Below are 21,683 nucleotides of genomic sequence, written 5' to 3'. Positions count from 1 at the left end.
CATTTCGTAGTATTATAAGTGTCTGTTGGTCGAATTGTTCAATGTTCTTATATTTATTAGGACGACTCTCAAACTATTATTATCACATTGTCAAAGTCTGATTTCGAGGGGTTGAAACAAATGCCAGATCTTGCTTCTCGTGTAGCAAACACTTTCCTAATGGCAACTAACTCAACTGTAAAAGACATGAATAACAACTTGCTCACACTCCTCTCTGCCTTTCGTGTCTCCTTGTTTATCGATGACACAACACCTCCATTTCTCCTTTCATTTTCTCTTGACATGACAATTGGCAAGCTAACTCTTCAGTTCAGTGAAACAGTGCATGCTAGGACATTAGATTCTACACAGCTAACGATACAAAACACTCAAAGCGGAGGCACACTCAATGCGTACACACTGACGGGAGGAGTTGGATCAACTATTGATTCTACAGAGATTGTCCTCATTCTCAGTGTTCTTGACTTGAATGCTCTAAAGCTTGACAGCCAACTTGCTACTGCAGCATCAAACACATTTTTGGCTATGACTTCTGATGCTATTCAGGATATGCGCTATTCTGCAGGCAACAAAGTACAAGGAATACCAACTTCAGCTGCTGTGAAGGTTAGCAACTACATTTCAGACAGGGTAAGACCATCTTTGGTGTCTTTTGACTTGAACTTGGATAGCAGGTTGTTGTCATTGACTTTTGATGAAACAGTGAAGGCATCGACATTGAGTGTTAAAGACATAACGATACAAAACAATGCCTCATCGTCTCTAACTAGTGCCACACTCACTGCTGCCAGCTCATCAAGCAGTAGTGATGGCACAGTTATAGTCATTGGACTTGCAAGCAGCGATTTTAATCAAGTTGCATCTCATCTGTCTCTTGGTACCATGCCTGACAATACATTTCTATCAATTACAAGTAATATGATAGAAGATATGAATGGCAATGCAGTTAAAGAAATCAGCCATTTAAATGCTTTGCCAATCACAAGTCATATGGCAGATACATCACAACCAAGTCTTGAATCGTATGGTTTAGACATGGACAGTGGTCTTGTGACACTGACTTTTTCGGAGCCAGTTAGTTTAGCTTTGTTTCAGCCAAACCAACTTACTTTTCAATCAAGTCAATCTAATGCATCAGTGATGTACGTGTTAACAGGTGGTGCTGCCACCCAAACAGTTACCACGACTGTTACATTGCAGCTCACAGAAAATGATCAAAACAAACTTAAGAGTTTTCTATCACTTGCAACTGCTATTACTGATACATTCCTGTCCATCACTTCAAGCACAGTGAATGACATGAATGAGAATCCAGTCATTGCTGTCTCACCTAACAATGCCCTTCGTGTTCGGCAATATGTCAGTGACACCACAGCTCCAAGACTTATCCACTTTGATTTTGATCTGAATAGTGCGCAATTGTTTCTTACATTTGATGAAACTGTTCTCACAAAGTCAATTGATGCAACCCAGTTGACTTTACAGGATGCAGTATTAGTGAATCAAGCATCATATGAACTCACTAATGTGGCTGTTTCAGGTCAAGATGATACTGAAGTTAGTTTGTTTCTTAGCCAGACTGATTGGGATGAAGTTACACGACTTCCTTTGTGTCAGTCGTCTGTTGACTGTTTTTTGACAATCACATCATCTTTTGTTACTGATGCAGCAGACTTACCTGTTGTTCCTCTGACAGATGGTTCTGCTCTTTCTGTGAGACAACTGACTAGAGATCGTACCAATCCAATGTTTGCTCAATTTGAAACGTTGGATCTTGATAGCGGTGAACTTGTATTGTCATTCTCTGAGACAGTCAATGTATCATCAATCAAGTTTGATGGGTTGTTTCTTAGCAATTCTTTTGTGAATGCATCTGGGACATTGTCATTGACTGGTGGGTCGACAATTAGCAGTGATGGAACTCGTGTTGTTGTCTCTCTTACATTATTTGATCTAAATTATCTTAAGTTAGACACAAGGCTGTGCACAGTTAGCACAAACTGTTGGATTCGGATTGACTCAAGCTTTATTCAAGATATGTCTGGAAATACAATTATCTCTGTTGTACCTGGAAGTAGTGGCTCTTGGCTTCAACCTTCTTCGTTCATTTCTGATAGTACATCACCCCAATTGGTAAGCTTTGTTGTTGACATGAACGAGGGAATTTTACGTATGACATTTGACGAAGTTGTTGATTTAAAATCATTTCAGCCATTGCATCTCACCATACAAAACAGTCATGATGGCACTGTATCAGTGTCTGTTGCATCATTTGGTCCTGAAGTTTCTTCACGAAGTGATGATGGTTTGGTCATAACTCTAACACTGACAACAGATGATGCAAATGCACTGAAGTCTGTAGAAGGTCTTGCAACTTCACGTGCAGATTCATTTATCGTTTTCAACTCTAGTTTAGTGAGTGATGTTAGTGGTAATGGTGTACAACCAAGAAGAGATGGCATCAACACATTACAAGCATCTTCATTTCTTTCAGATGTGACTAGACCTCGTGCTATATCTTTCACAGCATTAGATTTAAATGATGGATTTCTGAGATTGTTGTTTGATGAGCCAGTATCACTTGCCAGCATCTTGCCTGCTGAGCTTTCTATTCTCTCTGTGGTATTTCCAAATGAAAGTCACACATTGACTGGTGGTGAAGTCTCTTATGTCAATATTGGAAAGAGAGAAATAGAAGTTGCTCTCAACCAATTCGATCTAAAGACTCTTAAACTGAATGAGCTAGTTGCAACATCTGATTCTGATACTCATCTTTCTTTAACAAACAGTACAGTCACCGATGTGTCAGGCAATAAGGTCACACCAGTATCTACAGACAATCCATTGCCACTGGTACGTGGAGGATTTACTGCTGATTCAACGGCTGCATACTTGGAGAGCTTTTCATTGGACATGGACTCTAGTATGATTTATCTCACTTTTAGTGATGTAATGGATGCAAGTAGTGTGGATGTCTCACAACTCACTCTGCAAGGTGATATGGTTGGAAATGTGTCTTACACACTGTTAGCTAATAAAGCTTTGCCGGTTGATGGCAGTGATGGAAGTGGTTCTGGTTCAGGATCAGGATCAGGACAGGCAACTGTAATGCCAACAGAAGCCACAAGAATTGATCCAGATGATTATGTTATAATTGCTGAGCTAAGCGACTCTGACCTTAACTCGTTGAAGATTAACACTTTACTTGCTACAGCTCAAGCTGATACCTACTTGAGTCATACGTCTGATTTTGTCAAAGACTTGGATGATCGAAAATCTATCCCAATCTCTGCCGTTTCTGCTCAACAGGCTGCGTCATATTTTCGAGATGAGACTGTCCCTCAGTTGTTGTCATTTAACCTGGATATGGATGCTCAAAGTTTGGAACTGACATTTAATGAGCCTGTCAATCCCTTAACTTTGACCGGTTCAAGGATAACAATCCAGAACTATCAGAACACAAGCACAACACACTTACACAACATGTTCCACACTTTTACCGGTGGTGAAGCGGCACACAACCAGACTGGCAGTTTATCTCTTACCGTCTTGCTAAATGACTTTGATTCCAACACTTTGAAGTCACAATTAGACCTAGCTACTGATGTCAACAACACGTATTTAACCTTGGAAAGTGGTGTGTGTGAAGACATGAGTGGCAATCCCTCGGCTGAGCTAGCTGGCTTAGCACTACAAGCCAGTGCTGTAAAGGAAGATACAATGCAACCAGAACTGCTCTCTTTTGACATTGATCTCAATGGCAACTTTCTCAAATTGAGTTTCTCTGAGGCTGTTGTTACATCAACATTCAACACAACTGAAATCACTCTACAGAGTCAGCGTCATAAAGTGGCAGGAACAAAGAACATCACACTGTCTGGTGGTCGGATTAGAGGCTTGAATGTGCAGTCAGTGATTCAGGTCTACTTCACTGGATACGATACAATGCTATTGAAACAAGATGATCTTGCTTTAGCCAAGTCTAGACAAGACACTTTCTTGACTTTCACAGAAACCACTGCTGAAGACTTCGTTGGGTACCATGTTGTTCCGATTACATCAGACAATGCTGTCCAAGTGACTACCTATCAAGAAGACTTGACATGTGTTGGAATCCGAACAGCAGAGTATGTGCCAGATACAACAAGCCCTGAACTGGAACGATTCTCTGTCAACATGTCATCTGGAGAAATCACTTTCTATTTCTCAGAGACAGTAGACAGGACGACTTTCAGCTTTTCTGGACTTACATTTGTAGACACAGATGGCCTTCCAGATAGTCAGCACCCTGTTGCTAACAATGGTACTGTTCTGAATAACAAGAACACACCAATTGTCTCTGTTCTGCTGCACATTGATGATCTAAATGCGTTGAAGAACGACGAGGGTTTGTTTACTAAACTGGGTTCTTCACACTTAACACTGACAGGCAACACTGTGTTTGACATGGCAAGTAATGCCATTGTCCCGATTTCAATTACTAGCGCAGTAAGGACATTTCAATACACTCCAGATTACATTGGACCTGAAGTGGTTGGGTTTAGTCTTGATATGAACAGTAACCAGTGTGTACTTACATTTAATGAACCCATTGCAATTGATCAGTTTGATCCAACTGCTCTCACGTTTCAGAATGGACTGTTGTCATCTCGCAATTACACTCTAACTGGATCAACTCGCAAGACAGTTAGTGACAATGGACTAGAAATCCAGATTGATCTTCTAACTGTTGATGCAAACCAGATTCGAGCATATGAAGATCTTGCTACGTCACATGATAACACGTTTATTACATTTACATCAACACTTGTGCAAGACAAGAGCGATAATTTTGTTAGGCCTCGAGAGTCTTCATTTCTAGCCATTAATGTTACATCATTCATTTCTGACAATACAGATCCAAAAGTCACATCTTTTTCACAACTAGACTTGGATGAAGGTGTGCTGCGGATATCGTTCAACGAACCTGTTGATTTAGAATCTGTGCAGTTTGAAAAGATCAGTCTGCAATCTCTGTCTACGGGTGGTACCATTGTTTCTCTGTCTAATGGCACAGTATTCTACGTTGATGACGTTGTGAAGCAAGAGATTGAAATCAGGCTGTCAAAATCTGATTTGAAGACTTTGAAACTTGACACCACAATTGGCACTTCACCATCTAATTCCTTTCTCAAGATGTTTGCTGGTGCCATCAATGATACTAATGGTAATCCAGTTGTAGGTTTAGCTTCTGCCATTCAGCTTGCAGCTGTAGGTTTTATTCCTGACACAACTGGTCCTTTGGCCACAGACTTTCATTTGGACATGGATGAAGGAACATTAAGCATAACATTTGATGATGTGGTAGTGACCTCTCTTGACTCTTCTAAGATACGTCTACAGAGCTCTAAAGATGATACAACACCGGAGTTTCGTGAATTGCTTATGGGAATTGTTCTTTCCTCTTCAAGTGACTATTCTGTAATCATCAAACTTGAATCAGGGGATGTCAATGAAATTAAACGCGATGACAAGCTTGCAACTCGATTGGACAATACTTTTCTGGCACTGACAGCTGAAACTGTTACAGATGTGTTTTCAAATAATGCCGAACCAATCACAAGACGTAATGCTCTTCTTGCCAGTCAGTTTACACCAGATACTAATCCACCTACTCTTGAAGATTTTACTCTCGACATGGATGGAAGCGGTCGTATAGTTCTGACTTTTTCAGAAACTGTTAATCGGCAACGCCTGAATGTGACCCAGGTGACGCTATACAGTTCAACATCTGGTGATAGATACAGTTTGACAGGAGGAGAGTATATTCCAGTGTTACAACAAGCAAAGCTGTCTATTGAAATCAAATTGACTATTGATGACTTGAACATGTTGAAGTCTCTTCGTGACTTGGCTACAAATGCAGCAAATACTGATCTGTTGATTACTTCCATGCTTGTTGATGATATGAATGAAAATCATATCACGCCTATCAATGCATCAAACTCATTTCAAATTATGAGTTCAAAGTTCTTACCAGATCGAACACGTCCTCAACTGAATCAGTATAATTTGGATTTAGACCTTGGGCAGTTTTCACTTACTTTTGATGAGACTGTTAATGCATCTTCATTCAATCCTACTGGTTTTATCTTGCAGAACATCAAGGGTTTTACAGTGAATAGTTATCAGCTCACTGGCGGGTGGAACACTCTTGAAGACAGTACAATAGTCAAATTTAACATGACAGTCGATGACCTGAATGCTGTTAAAAGAGCTATTGGACTGGCTGCTTCTAAAGACACAACCTATCTTGTAGTCCAAGAAACGGCAATCAGAGACATGGTCTCTAATGCAGTATCTAATCCAGTAGAAGAAATTGGGGTGTTGGAGGCATTGAAGGTGGACCAATACACAAATGATACTACTCCTCCTGTTTTCGTGGGTTTCAGTTTGAATATGAGCACAGGGATAATACAGATGACATTTGATGAGACTGTGAATGTTTCTTCTCTTGATATTCAACAGATCTTGCTACAGTCTAATGTGTCTCTGAACAACAGTCTTGGCTGGTACAGACTAACAACTGACAGTCCTTTTCCAAGTCGCACTTTCAGTAGTGACGACACTGTTGTGACCATTACTATTGGAGACACTGATCTAAATGCTATCAAGAAGGACCTGAATGTAGCTACTACAGAGCACAATACATACATTTCGTTTGCAGCTCTTCTGGTTCGTGACATGAATTTCAATTATGTCACAGCAGTTCGTTGGTCAAATGCTACCTGGGTTTCTGATTTTTATCCTGACTATGTTAGACCATCTCTGCTGTCTTATGATCTGTATCTTACAAACGAATTACTGACTATGACATTCAGTGAAACAATGAGAGTCGAATCTCTTGATGTAACTCAAATAACACTGCAGTTTTCCAATGAAACTAAGAATGGAGCTGCAAGAAGTTTGAACAATGAAAGCAGAGCTATTCAGGAAGACAACACCGTGGTTTCAGTTCACCTTGGTGTTACTGATCTCAATGAAATAAAACGACTCCGTGAATTAGCAACCTCATTTTTTAATACATTCATGGTAATGACAAAAAGTGCTATCCAGGATATGAGTAGAAACCCTGTCAATGAACTACAGGATAGTAGGAATGCATTGCAAGTGCGTCGGTTTCGACCAGACGTAATTCGTCCCAACCTTGATTACTTTGATCTGGATGTTGAACGAGCACTCTTGACACTTGTGTTTGATGAAACAATAGAAACATCCTCTTTGGATATCACTCAAATTTCTTTACAACCTGCAGTGTTTGTTGCCTCTAATGAGTCATCCTTTACTTTATCTAGCAGCAGCAGCTCTAAAAGTGTTGATGGTGTGAGTGTTGAAATTGAATTGAGTATTTCGGACCTTAATGCAATCAAGAAAATTGTGTCTTTGGCACGTGAGGAAAATACAACATACCTCACTTTCACAGATGAACTGATTGATGACATGAACGGAAATCAAGTTTTTGGCTTAGCCAATGGAGATGCAGCACGTGTTGCACAGTACCAAAGGGATATTACTGGTCCTCATCTTTTATCGTTTCAGTTGGATGTCGATAGTGGTATAATCACCATGTTTTTTGATGAGACAGTAAATGCCTCCAGTTTTGTTCCTACTCGATTAAGTCTAACATCAGATGTAGATGGTGGGGCTGTTGTCAATATAACTGGAGGTCAAGTTTTGTCATCCAATTCACATATTTTGGAAGTTCTCTTGCCAGTTTTAGACCAGAACAGTATTAAACTGCGGAGGAACTTGGGTACTCAAGTTGACAACACAAATTTGACTATTGGATTTGACACTGTCAGGGATTTAGCATTGTTTCCAAACCCAGGATTTTCTGCTAACCTGGTTGCAGATGTCATTACTAGTGACTCAAGTCCTCCAACTCTTGATTCGTTTTATGTAAATGTGAATCTTGAAATACTGACTTTTATCTTTAATGAAGCAGTAGACAGTAATACCTTGAATGTGACTGGAATCACTGTACAAAATGCCCATAGGTCGGATATTAGGCTCACTTTGACTGGAGGAAACACTACAAGTCAAAACGGTGTACAGATCATTGTTAACTTGTCTCGGAAAGATCTGAACGAAATAAAGCGTTTAGAGTCATTGTATGTCAATCAAAGCACATCGTACTTGACAATTGAATCCAAGCTAATCAGAGACATGAATGGTAACTCTGTTGTGGCCATTCAGAATGGAAATGCTCAGTTAGCATCAATTTTTGTAAACGACAGTACTCGACCATCACTACGTACATTTGATCTCGACATGGACACTGGGCTACTAACTCTTTATTTCTGGGAGACAATGGATGCCTCATCAGTTGTATTTTCAGGAATTACTCTCCAGCAAGATTTAAATACAACTGTTAGACACACTTTGACTGGTGGCAATGTCATAAATACAAAAGATTCCACGGAAGTAAATATTACTTTGTCTTTGGATGATTTGAATGTGATCAAGTCTTCGAAGATTGCTGAGATGCAGTCGAGTGCTTGGCTTACCGTAGATTCGACTGCTATCCAAGATATGAACGGCCAATCAGTATCACCTCGTAAGAATGGAGTGGATTCTGCTTCTGCGGGTCGTTATGTCCCAGACACAACTGCTCCAGAGTTGCAGCACTTTAATATGTCAATGGACGCTGGCTCTTTAACATTGCATTTTTCTGAGACAGTTAATGGTCTAACTCTTAATGTTTCTGGTATTACTCTGCAGGGAGAAGCAGACACAATTGACAGTTACATAATTCATGTTCTTGGCAGTCTAGACAGCAGTACAGGAACAGAGTCAATGTATTCACCAGACATAGTCGTCTCCGTGGCTCTCTTTGACTTGAATGAAATCAAACGATTGTTGTCACTTGCTACAGCTGTAAACAATACATTTTTGTCTTTGCATGACTTTGCCATTTCTGATATGAAAGGAAACCGTGCAGTCAGTATACCTCAGATGCATGCCCTTCAAGTGAGTTACTTCTTTGAAGATCAAACAGCACCTGAGTTGGAGAACTTTGAGCTTGACATGAACAAAGGATTGTTGATCCTAGAGTTTTCTGAAACAGTTGATCCAGGCACATTAGATATGACGGGTTTCCAGTTGCAAAGCCATAGTGTATTGCTTAGTAATGCAACCGTGTTTACATTTTCTGGAGGTATTGTGTTATACGGAGACCATCCTGGTGTTACAGTGGAGGTGAACATTACAGATCCTGATTTGAATGAAATCAAGCGTCTAACGGGTGTTGCAACAAGTGCCACCAACACCTGGTTGTCGTGGACATCTAAAGCTGTGCAGGATGTCAATCATAACTGGGTTGTATCACGCAACAGTTCGTTTGCTTTGCAAGTGAAATTGTTGAGTGAAGACAAAACTTCCCCCACTGTAGAATTTTTTGATCTTAATCTGACTCAGGAGTTGTTGACTTTGTCATTTTCTGAAACAGTAAATGCTTCATCATTTGATGCATCTAAAATTACTGTGCAAGATTCACAAACTGCTTCAGTGGTTGTACAACTGACAGGAGGGAAGCTTCTCTCAACTGATGGAACAACATTGACTTTGCTGCTCACGAAACTGGATTTGAATAGTTTGAAGAAGTTTACTAATCTCTCTGTCTCTAATCAAACGTCATACATTGTGGTCACTGAAGACTTGGTTCGTGACATGAACTCTAATCCTGTCATTACCATTGTTGATGGCTCTGCTCAGCGAGTGAGGCAATTTACAGAAGATCTCATTCCACCTAGACTTCTTTCATTTGATTTAGACATGAATGCTGCAACACTGACGTTGGTATTTACTGAGACAATCAACACCAGCTCTATTCAAGTCGATGAGATCTTTATTAGACCAAGTGTCTTGTCTCCAGACTTCTTGAGTCATAGGTTACAGATCCATTCTTCTAGGTCTTCATCACCAGACTGGTTTGGGATAACTATTAATTTGGGAGATGATGATATGAACACTTTGAAGAAACTGGTACATCTTGCAATAGACAATAGCAGCACATTTATCAGCTTGTCAAACAAATCTGTGTCAGATATGAATGCAAATTCAGTGGATCTTGTCTCTGCAGATCATGCTGTAAGAGTAACTCATTTCACACCAGATACAACCAACCCATTGCTGGTTTCTTTTGATCTTGATGTGAATTTTGGAAATTTGACGTTATTGTTTACAGAAACAGTTAATGTTTCCACACTTCATTTTACGTTCATCACCTTGCAGAACACACAAGATGTATCTCAGTCAACTGAGGTTGTAAAATTGACAGGAGGTCAACAGGTTACGTTGGATAATGACTTGATGATACAATTTAATTTATCTACTGATGATTTGAATTTGCTGAAGAAACTGACTGACTTGGGAACATCAGACAATAATACGTTTGTATCAGTATTGGAAGGAACAGTCTTGGATATGAACAGAAATAATCTGACTGCCATTGTTGGTTCATTGGGTAGACAAGTTCGATCTTTGGTTAATGATACGACTCCACCACAGTTGGTAGATTTTGACGTTAATCTTAACTCCGGCCAGCTTATTTTCACTTTCTCAGAGACTGCTGAAACAGATTCTCTGAATGTGTCGGCATTAACACTTCAAAGTGAAAGAATTGTATCAAACACATCAGAATGGCTTACTCTTTCAGGAGGTCTGCAATCAGTTGATGACTCTACTGTTATCACCCTGGACTTGTCTGTCAATGATCTAAATACTTTGAAAAGACTGCGTAACCTTGCCTCTCACCCAAGTGGTAATAACACATATTTGCATTTCAGCAGCAATTTTATAACAGATATGCGGTCAAATTTGATTGTTCCTATTGCTAACATAGCAGGAAAGAAAGTGTACTCTTTCATTGAAGATCAGACGTCACCCACTTTGGATGCATTTGAACTTGATTTAGACTCAGGCAATTTGACAATGACATTCTCAGAAACCGTTGATTCCTTGACCTTTATCAGCAGTGAAATGACATTGCAGAGCTCTTTTGAACGATCTAACTTCAGCAGTCTACAATACCATACGATACTAAATGGTACTTTATTGACAGGTGATGGGACAGTGCTTGTCATGAACATTGGCTTTGATGATTTCAATCGGATCAAGCAACTGACAAGTTTAGCTGTTTCAAATTTCTCCTCGTATTTGGCAATAACGATTGCGACAATCAGAGATATGAATTCTAATCAAGTTGTAAAGATCTCTTCAAATGCGGGTCTGCAGGTCACAAAGTTTATACCAGATATGACCTCACCAGAGCTGGTGTCATATAATTTGGACATGGACAATGGCGAGTTCAATGTCACGTTTACTGAAACAGTAAATGCTTCTACATTTGATATCACAAGAGTTGTTTTCCAAAATGCTGCCTCAAATGCAACTGAAAGCTATAAACTTACTGCTGGTACTGTCGTTATTGGAGATCTGCCTGGTACTGTCACAATTGCTGTAAAAATCGGTAATGAGGATCTAAATGAGCTCAAACGTTTTGAGAATCTGACAACTGTACATCGTGACAGCTACCTCACATTTGACCAATATCTTGTGGCAGACATGAATGGAAACCGTGTGATATCTATTAATGCAAGTAAAGCAGTGCAAGTACTTGAATTCACTATGGATATAACTCAACCAGTTCTGCTGTCATTTGATATAAATTTGACAAGTGAAATTTTGACGCTGTCATTTTCAGAGACAGTTGACATCTCATCATATATTCTAACAGAATTTGTTCTGCAAGACAATTCACTAGGAGTTTATAGTCGCCGTCTAATAGGTGGAGACATTCTTTCTCAAGATGGTCCAGTTGTTGATGTGAAACTAACAACCAGTGATCTCGATTACATTAAGAGTGTACCTGGGCTTGTAACACATATGAACAATACCTTCATTTCTTTCAGTATGAATGCCTTGAAAGACATGAATGGAAACAATGTTGTACCTAGATTGAACGGAAGTGCACTACAAGTCAGGAATTTAGTTCCTGATGGAGTTCAACCATTGTTTGTGGGATTTAATCTTGACATGAATGCAGCCAAACTTGAAATGACTTTCTCAGAAACTGTTAATGTTTCATCACTGAATGTTGCTGAGATAGTTATTCAGTCATCACGTAGTAATGCACTGACAGAAAGACAACGCTTGACAGCTGGAAGCTCTGAATTCGACAGTAAGTCTTACAGTCCTGATTGGCCTGTGATAGTTATTAGTATTGGCCATGATGACATGAACTCATTGAAGAAATTGACAAGGTTGGCCATATCAAATGAGACAACATTTGTATCATTGACTGAGATGACCATTGATGATATGAACGGTAATGCTGTTGTAGCTGTGAATGGAAGCAATGCAACACAAGTATCAGTATTTGTTTCCGATACAACTGTGCCACGTATTGTGACTTACAACATTAGCATGGATGCAGGTACATTGACATTTTCTTTCACAGAGACAGTGAATGTTAGCTCATTGGATGTGTCAACTATTACATTGCAAGAGTCTGTATCATCTCCTACAACAATGATAACACTGACTGGTGGTAAAATTCTAACTGCTGAAAATGGGCTAATCCTTGCCTTACAGCTGGATATCAATGACCTCGATCAACTAAAGTTCTTTACCAATTTGGCAACCAAAAGGGAGAACACTTACCTTTCTGTTGCTGAAGGAGCTTTGTTGGATATGGCTGGAAATGATCTAGCTGCTATCAACGTTTCTGCTGCTTTAGTTGTAAGTCATTTTGAAGAAGACAGGACACCTCCACGTTTGGTACAGTTTGATGTTGACATGGATTCAGGAATGATTACATTTTCTTATTCAGAAACTGTGAATGCTTCTAGTCTCGTTCTGACAGAATTGATTCTGCAAAATAACAAGACGGGAGATTATAACAGTACTTATAGACTAACTGGAGGAGACGGTTCACTTGTTGATTCAACCATCATTACTGTCAATGTCAGTTTTGAAGATTTGAACAACATCAAGAAGCTAAGAGGACTAGCCAGCTCTGAGAATGGTTCTAATACATGGTTATCATTCAGCCACTTAGCTCTAAATGACATGAACAACAACAGCATTATTTCAATACCAGATGGTCAGGCTGAGATGGTGACTTTATTTATTGAGGATACTACCCAGCCACATCTGCTTTCTTATGACATTGACTTGACAAGAGAAATTCTTGCTCTGACATTTTCAGAAACAGTTGATGCCACAAGAACATTTAATGTCACTCAGCTTACATTTCAACAGTTGTCTAATCGATCTGACACTAGAGAATACCATCAGTTGACTGAATACGAACTTCTAACCTTAGATGACAGAATTGTGAAGATTTCCTTGCAGCCACATGACCTGAACAAGATAAAGCAAATGAGCAATCTTTTGACAGAAAACCGAACTACATTTCTTGCAGCCACGCCTACCACAGTTTTTGATATGAATGGAAACAATCTTGTAGACGTTAGTTTTGCAGATGCAATGCTCGTTTCCTTATATATTCCTGACAAAGTTGAGCCACAGTTGCTGTCATTCATTCTTGACATGGACAAGGCACTGCTCAATCTTACATTTGATGAAACCGTGAATGTTAGTTCTCTTGATGTATCTCAGCTGTGGCTTCAGAGTAGCTCTAATCGCAGTGAATCATCACAAAGGCATCGGCTGCAGGCAGGTGCTCCCCCCATGAGGACTTACACGAATGGTCTTGACTGGACACTGGTGGTTGTTTTTCTTGGTTCTACTGATCTGAATGAGATAAAGCGATTAGATATGCTGTCAACGAATCTTTCCAACACGTTTCTGTTTATGTCTGATAGAGCAGTTAAAGACATGAATGACAACTCAGTCATTGAGATAGTGTCATCTAACGCACAGCAAGCAGTTGATTTTGTTGCAGATGTAACTTCTCCTCTGCTGCAATCATTTGATTTGGATCTCACCAAAGAAGAATTGACTCTTTATTTCAGTGAAACTGTGGATGCTAGCAGCTTGGACTTAACACAAATCAGACTGCAAAATGCTATTTCACCATCCAAATGGCAGAATCTAACTGGTGGTCAGGTTTTGTCGAATGATAGCACTGTGGTGGTATCAAAACTGTCTAAGGATGATCTCAATTACATTAAAAAATTTACTAATTTTGGGACATCACCAGAGAACACGTTTTTGGAAATGACAGATTTAGCCATTAAAGACATGGTTGGAAACAGTGTAATATCTGTTGGACTTGGTGAGGCTCTGAATGTTTCTGTGTTTGTACAAGATATAGTTCATCCAAAGTTGATGTCATTTGATATTGACATGGATGAAGGATTGCTGACACTTGTTTTTAGTGAGACAGTTAATGTGAGCTCTTTGGATGTCAGTCAGATGACATTACGAAGTTCTACTGAAGACTTTGGATCATATCATTCATTAACAGCAGGGCCTAGTCCACGTGGAACCTACAGTAACACATCTGATGATACAACAGTGATTGTTTATCTTAGTAGTGGTGACTTGAATAGAATTAAGTTTTTTACTGACCTTTGTCAAGATAAGTTAGGCTGTCTCTTGGCGATAACCCAGTCCGGCGTTTATGACATGAACAGAAATCGTATTGAACCTGTGCAAGATGATCAAGCAATTTCGGTATCTGATTATACTGCTGATGTAACAGGACCATATCTGCTATCTTTCAGTTTGAATTTAACAAGTGAAATTCTTACTCTTACATTTGATGAGACTGTCAACTTTAGTTCCTACAAACCAGCCTTATTTACTGTTCAGAATCAAACAACCTTGGGATCATCAGTAACATTGACAGGTGGAAAACCATTTGGCGAGAATTCACATATTATGATGATTGAGATGACTTTGGTTGATTTAAATGAGATCAAACTGAAAACAAATTTGGCAACAATGACAATAAACACACACTTGCAGATGGCTAATGGTGGCATTAAAGATCTCAGTCCTGAGCCAAAGAACAGTCACTATGCTATGCTGTCCAAACCAGAGTTCTTTCCTGACACTGTTCGACCAGAGATAAGAAGTTTTCGAGCTGACATTAATCTTGGGACGTTGACCTTGATGTTTAGTGAGGTAGTTGACACAAGCACTTTTAATCCCTCTGCAATCACACTGCAGAATTACTTGAATGGCAGTACTAATTACACTCTTATTACTAGCTCAACACAAAGTGTAAATGGAGACGAGCTAATTATAGATCTGTCTCCTGATGACTTGAATGAGATTAAGAGACTTGATGATTTATATGTCAATTTGGAGTCAACCTACATTACTGTCACAAAATTACTGCTACGAGACATGAACGATAATCCTGTTGTGGCTATTCCTGATGGAGCTGCAATGCAGGCAATATCCTTCGTGAATGACACTACACGTCCGTATCTTCGTCGCTTTGATCTGGACATGGACACCGGACACTTGACTCTTTACTTTCTTGAGACAATTGATATTTCATCTGTCAACTATCGCTGCCTTGCTCTACAGACAATGTTCAACTACTCAACTGTGTACAGTCTGACAGATGGTAGTCTTACAAGGCCATTGTTGATGTCTGTTAGCAGTGGTAGTGTCAGTGGTAGTGGCAGTGGATCTGAAGTAGGAATTGATTATGGGCTGCCAGCCATTTGGGATGGTATTAATGTCATAGTCAATTTTACGTTGGATGATCTAAATAAACTGAAAGAACTCCAGATTGCTGGAACGCCATCAACAAGTTGGCTTACCATGTTTCGTTGCGCTTTTCATGACATGAACAGACAACCTGTTTTGCCTCGTCTTGCTGCCATCAATGCCACCAAAGTGTCATTGTACACCCCTGACACAACCAGTCCACGTTTGCAACAATTTGATGTTGACTTGAATGCTGGCACTCTGACTATGAGATTTTCAGAAACAGTGAATGCATTGAAACTGAATGCTGCAGAAATAACACTACAAAACCTTTCCAATGGAACAGAAAAGGTTGTTGCCACTCACACATTCAGTGGAGAAACAGTAACTAACAGTGGTTTTGTTACTGAAGTTGTCATCAACATTGCAGCTTCTGATCTAAATGAAATCAAGCGGTTATCAAGCCTTGCTGTCTCTAAATCATCCACATTTTTGTCTCTAACAGCTGACACCATTGTGGACATGAAAGACAATAAAGTTGTTCCAATAAACAGGTTTAATGCACTGCCAGTCACACAGCATAAGAGTGACGTTACGTCACCTACAGTGACCAAGTTCAACATGGACGTTGATGAAGGCTTGTTCACTTTGTTCTTTGATGAGACTGTGAATGCTAGTTCTCTCAATTTAACTGACATTGTGTTCCACGAGTTTGAAGAAGTCATCAATGTTACTGTTCGTTATCGTTTGACAGACGGTGAGGTTTTGTCTAATGATTCAACAATTATTACTGTCAAGTTGTCACGTAATGATTTGAATGAAATTAAGAAACGAACATTACTAGTAATCAATAAGGCAACAACCAACATTGCTTTCACAACGTTTCTTGCTCGTGACATGAATAACAACATGGTGAATGGTGTGCAAAGCAATACTGCTTTACGTGTGACCACATTCACAAGAGACAGAACTGCTCCAGTTATAGAAAGTTTTGAACTAGATTTGCATCTTGGAATTCTTAGTCTTCATTTTTCTGAGACAGTGCAAGTGTCTACACTCAATATCGAACAATTGACAATTCAGAATGGAACTTGGGCTGGCAGACTTCGCCAACTGACATCTCATATATCAGATGAGTTGACAAATGAGCCTAGTGTCCACCTAGTGTTGTCTGATGATGATTTGAATTACATGAAAATGTATCGTGACTTAGCTACCAATGTCTCCAACACATATGTCACGGTGACACGGTTGTTCATACAAGACATGCCTGGAAATAGAATTTCAGCTATAGCAGATGGAGATGGGTTGAAAGCAGAATTGTTCACACCAGATATGGTACGGCCATATTTGGTATCATTTGACATTGATTTGACGCACGAAGTTCTTTTACTGACATTTGATGAAACTATGGACTATGAGACCATTGATGTAACTGAAATATCTCTGCAGCATGAGAAAGTTAGATCATTAAGTACAAGCTACTACAACTTGACAGGAGGCAGTGTATCAACAGACTACGACACGAAAATAGAGATCAAACTGTCAACACATGATGTAGATATGATCAAAGAGAAGCTAATGCTGGCAACTTCCGAATCTAACACTTTTCTTGCTCTTTCTTTGAATGCAGCAAAGGACATGAATGGTAACAGAATAGTTCCAGTTAATTTTAGCAATGCTCTTCAAGTGAATACGTATGTGCAGGACTCAATGCCACCAGAATTTTATAGCTTCTCTCTTGACCTAGATTCTAGCCTTCTCATTTTGAACTTTACCGAAAGCGTTAGTGCCCTCTCTTTGCAACTAAATCAGCTGCGTCTTCAGAACAGAAATTCTAGTCCATCATCTTCTTTGTGGCTAATAAATGGTAAAATATCAAAGCGAAACTACACAACAATTGAGGTAACTCTAAGTCTTGAAGACTTGAATAACATCAAGCGAGAGGCCAATCTGGGTCGTGACATAGCAGACACTTTTCTGTCTGTGACATCAAGGGCAGTTTCTGATGTGAGTGGGAATGCTGTGGTTGCTATTCCTTTCTCTTCTGCTCTTCAGGCAACTGCTGTGTATGTAGATACATCACAGCCTGTTCTCCAGTGGTTTGACTTGGACTTGAATAAAGGAAAATTTACTCTCTATTTCTCAGAGACTGTCAATGTGAGTTCTTTGGATCCAGCATTACTGACATTTCAATCAGTTGCTAATCAAAGCACACTTACACTCAATGTTTCTGATTTTTACATTCACCAACTAGCAGGTGGTGTGGTTAATCAGCCAGATGATCCTTTGGTATTAGTGACATTTCTCACTGATGACTTCAATATGATCAAGAAGAAGGGATTGTGTCGTGGTGAGAATACTACCTACTTGTCTTTTCCTCAAACTACCGTTTATGATATGAGTGGCCATCCTGTTGTCGCATTGTCATCTCAAAGTGCCCGACGTGTGAGAAAATATGTAGCAGACAGAACAGCTCCACGGTTGGTACAGTTCCTAACAATGGATCTAAACACTGGACAATTTGTGATAGAATTTGATGAAACAGTGGCTGTGAGCACCTTCAATTTTACTGGCATCATTGTGCAAAGTTTTCTTCGTAACCCACAGAAAATATACCAGCTTACAGGTGGCACCTCATTTAGTGACAATGGAACAATAATTGAGATCCTTATGAATAGCATAGATTTGAATGCTGTAAAGCAAGATGATCGTGTTTGCTCAAATGTGAACAACTGTTGGATGACTCTGCTGGAAGGTTCGGTGTTGGACATGAATGGAAACCAGGTAGTGGCGCTGTCAGATGGATCTGGTATAGATGCGTTACAGTTTATCGATGATTCTAGATCACCGTCCTTGTTGGGTTTCTCAATTGACATGGACAGTGGAATTCTCACTGTTACTTTTGATGAACCCATTCGTGCATCATCAATTACCCCAACTGCGTTTACTGTACAAGGTTTGGCAAATGCTACAGAGTCACTTACACTCACATCTGGGCACACCTTGAGCAACGATGGTCTTGTTATAGAGCTCTATCTATCTCAAGATGATTTAAGTCAACTGAAGTCTCATGAATTTGCTTTGAATGAACAAGATACATTCTTAAGAGTTACCAGCAGTGGCGCAACTGATATGACAGTTAGACAACCAAATCCGTTGAATGAAATACCCAACGGTGCTGCCATCCAAGTGACACCTGGTGGATATGTTGGTGACACTACCAGACCTGAAATTACTGATTTTAGTCTTGATCTTAGTACCAAAACTTTACATCTAACATTTAATGAGCCAATCAGACCAAGCACCTTTGATGCCAAACAGTTGACAATCCAGTCATTATCGACAATCGGAGATCGCAACGTTTCGCTGTCTGGAGGATTTGTGCAATCCCCAGATGGTGTAACAGCATTTACAATCCTTTTGAATGAACCCGATCTCATCGCTTTGAAATTAGACATGGATTTAGCAACACATTCAATGAATACCTTTATATCGTTTACAGCTAGTATGATAACTGACATGGCAGACAACTATTGTATTCCTGTTTCTATTCACTCAGCAATGCCACTGTGTTCCAGCTGCTTTATAGCAGACAGCAGGAGCCCTCAAGTGTCATCGTTTTCTCTTGATATGAATACAGCAGAACTGATAATCACATTTAATGATGTGATGACGTCACACCACTTTGATAGCACTGGAGTTTTTCTTCAAGATTCATCGACTTCAACAACTCGTGTTCAGCTCATGCAAACTAGTGTGACCCACAGTTTACCTGGCTTTGTCATTGTTGTCAACATAGGCATGGAAGACATGAACCAGTTGAAGCTTGACACTCGTCTTACTACTAATAGAAGCAATACCTACTTGGCTATCAGAGCAGCAACAGTACGAGATGTGTATGGAAACGATTTAGTTGCAATTACAAACGGCAATGGACTGCAGGCCGAGTTATTTATTTCTGACACAACAGCTCCTGTGCTTGATTCATTTAATTTAGACGTAGATGGCGGTGTATTGACTTTGCTTTTCTCAGAAACTGTTAATGTCAATTCTCTAAATATTTCATCTTTTGTGCTACAAAGCAGTAGCAACTACATGACGAGTGTCAACTTTAGACTGACATCAGACAGTTACACTGAGAATGATAATAGTTCAAGAGTTGTCATAATACTTGGTCAGAATGACTTGAACAGGATTAAACGTTTTGAATCACTTGCGATATCTACAAACAGCACGTTTATTAGTTATGACAGCAGCGCTGTGAAAGATATGGTTGACGTTTCAGTTGTTGCTGTAAGCAGAAACATGCCTCGTCAAGTAACGTTGTACACACCAGACACATCACCACCTCAGTTGACAAACTTCAGTCTAACCATGTCATCTGGTGTCTTGTATCTTACTTTTTCGGAAACAGTCAATGCTACCTCACTTGATGTTGATGGAATTTATGTGCAAAATTCATCATATGAAGGACTGGCCAGACATCTTCATTCTGTTAGTGGTACGTACACGCGTAGTGAGTCTGGTACTGTACTTGAGGTCTATATCGGACGTGATGACTTGAATGAATTAAAGAGATTACTCTCTCTGGCCGTTTCAAAGGAGACAACATTTGTCTGGGTAAAGTCATCAGTTGTTCGTGACATGGCAGGCAATAGCTTACGTGCAATTTCAGATCGGGCAGCTGTTAAGGTGTCTCACTTTACACCAGACACTACACGTCCATTCCTTCTTTCGTTTGATCTTGATTTGAATTTGGATTACCCCGAGCTGCATTTGACATTTGATGAAACTGTTCGAAGTTCAACTCTTCAGGTATCTGAGATTATGCTCCAGTCGTTGTCCATTGGTGTCAGTGTCAACTTGACATTAACACCTGGTAGCTTGCCTCTTCAAACGACAACACTATCAAGTGATTCAGCAATCATTGTTGTTTCATTAGGAGAAACAGACAGCAACGAACTGAAACGTCTTGTTGAATTGGGTACCGGTGCAAATAACACATTTTTGTCATTTACTAGTGACACAATTGAGGACATGAATGATAATGCTGTTCAACCAATAAGCAGCAGTTTTGCTGTCCATGTATCAAAGTTTGTGTCAGATTCCGTTGAACCAGTTCTGCGAAGAGTTGAGTTGGATATGAATAATGGAGTTTTGAGAATGACATTTTCTGAGACTATTGATGTAAACTTTGTAAGGCCAGAAAGGATCTTACTTGAGAGTAACATGTATGCTGATATCAACTACAAACTGACTGGTGGGAGAACATCACCAGATGACTCAACAGTTGTGTCTGTGTATCTAGAAGCGACTGATCTGAATGAAATTAAACGACTGGTTGGTCTTGGTGAGTCACAAGACACAAGTTATGTACGCTTATTAAATGATACCGTAAAGGATATGAATGGAAATGGGAACAGTTTAATTCCTGTTGGGTCATCTTTGAGAGTAGAATCTTTCACGATTGATGCAACACCACCACAGCTCCTAACTTTCATCTTAGACATGGACAGTGCAAACTTATTTCTCACTTTTGATGAGACTGTCAAAGTAGACTCGTTGAATGTTAGTGAAATAACAATCCAGTCATCTGCATTTGAGCTGTCTGAATCACTCAGGTCACTGACTGAAGGCAGTAGCAGTGACAGTTTGGACAGTACTGTGGTCAATGTCATGCTTGGAATTAATGATTTGAATGAAATAAAAAAGATAGAAGCTTTAGCAACAACCGGAGACAACACTTTTCTTGTGATGTCTCAGTTTGCTGTTACAGACATGGCATCGAATCAGGTGACTAAGATCAGCAATAGAAATGGGACACAGGTGAGCAGGTATATTCCCGATACAACCGCAGCTGTACCGCAAGGGTTTGAATTGGATATGGATCGAGGTGTACTGACAGTAACATTTGATGAGACTGTTAATGTGACTAGCATAAGGCATATGAAATTGGTGCTACAATCGTTGCAGTCAGGTGGAGTTACTCACAGATTGAATTTCATGGT

The 21,683-nt window shown here is 39.7% G+C and overlaps 1 protein-coding gene across 1 annotated transcript in view; it reads left to right on the top strand.

The window, feature by feature from the left end:
- LOC134193753 (uncharacterized) overlaps positions 1-21,683 on the top strand; it is a 46,597-nt gene that overhangs the window by 1,932 nt on the left and 22,982 nt on the right. Inside the window, exon 2 of the mRNA XM_062662588.1 lies at positions 61-21,652. Coding sequence (XP_062518572.1) covers positions 61-21,652 — 21,592 coding nt within the window. The remainder of the gene's footprint in view (positions 1-60; positions 21,653-21,683) is intronic.

The sequence above is a fragment of the Corticium candelabrum genome, chromosome 18, assembly GCF_963422355.1.
Source record: "Corticium candelabrum chromosome 18, ooCorCand1.1, whole genome shotgun sequence".
NCBI classification, from domain to species: domain Eukaryota; kingdom Metazoa; phylum Porifera; class Homoscleromorpha; order Homosclerophorida; family Plakinidae; genus Corticium; species Corticium candelabrum.
The sequence above is the reverse complement of the archived record's forward strand: the minus strand, read 5'-3'. Positions and strand labels throughout refer to the sequence as shown.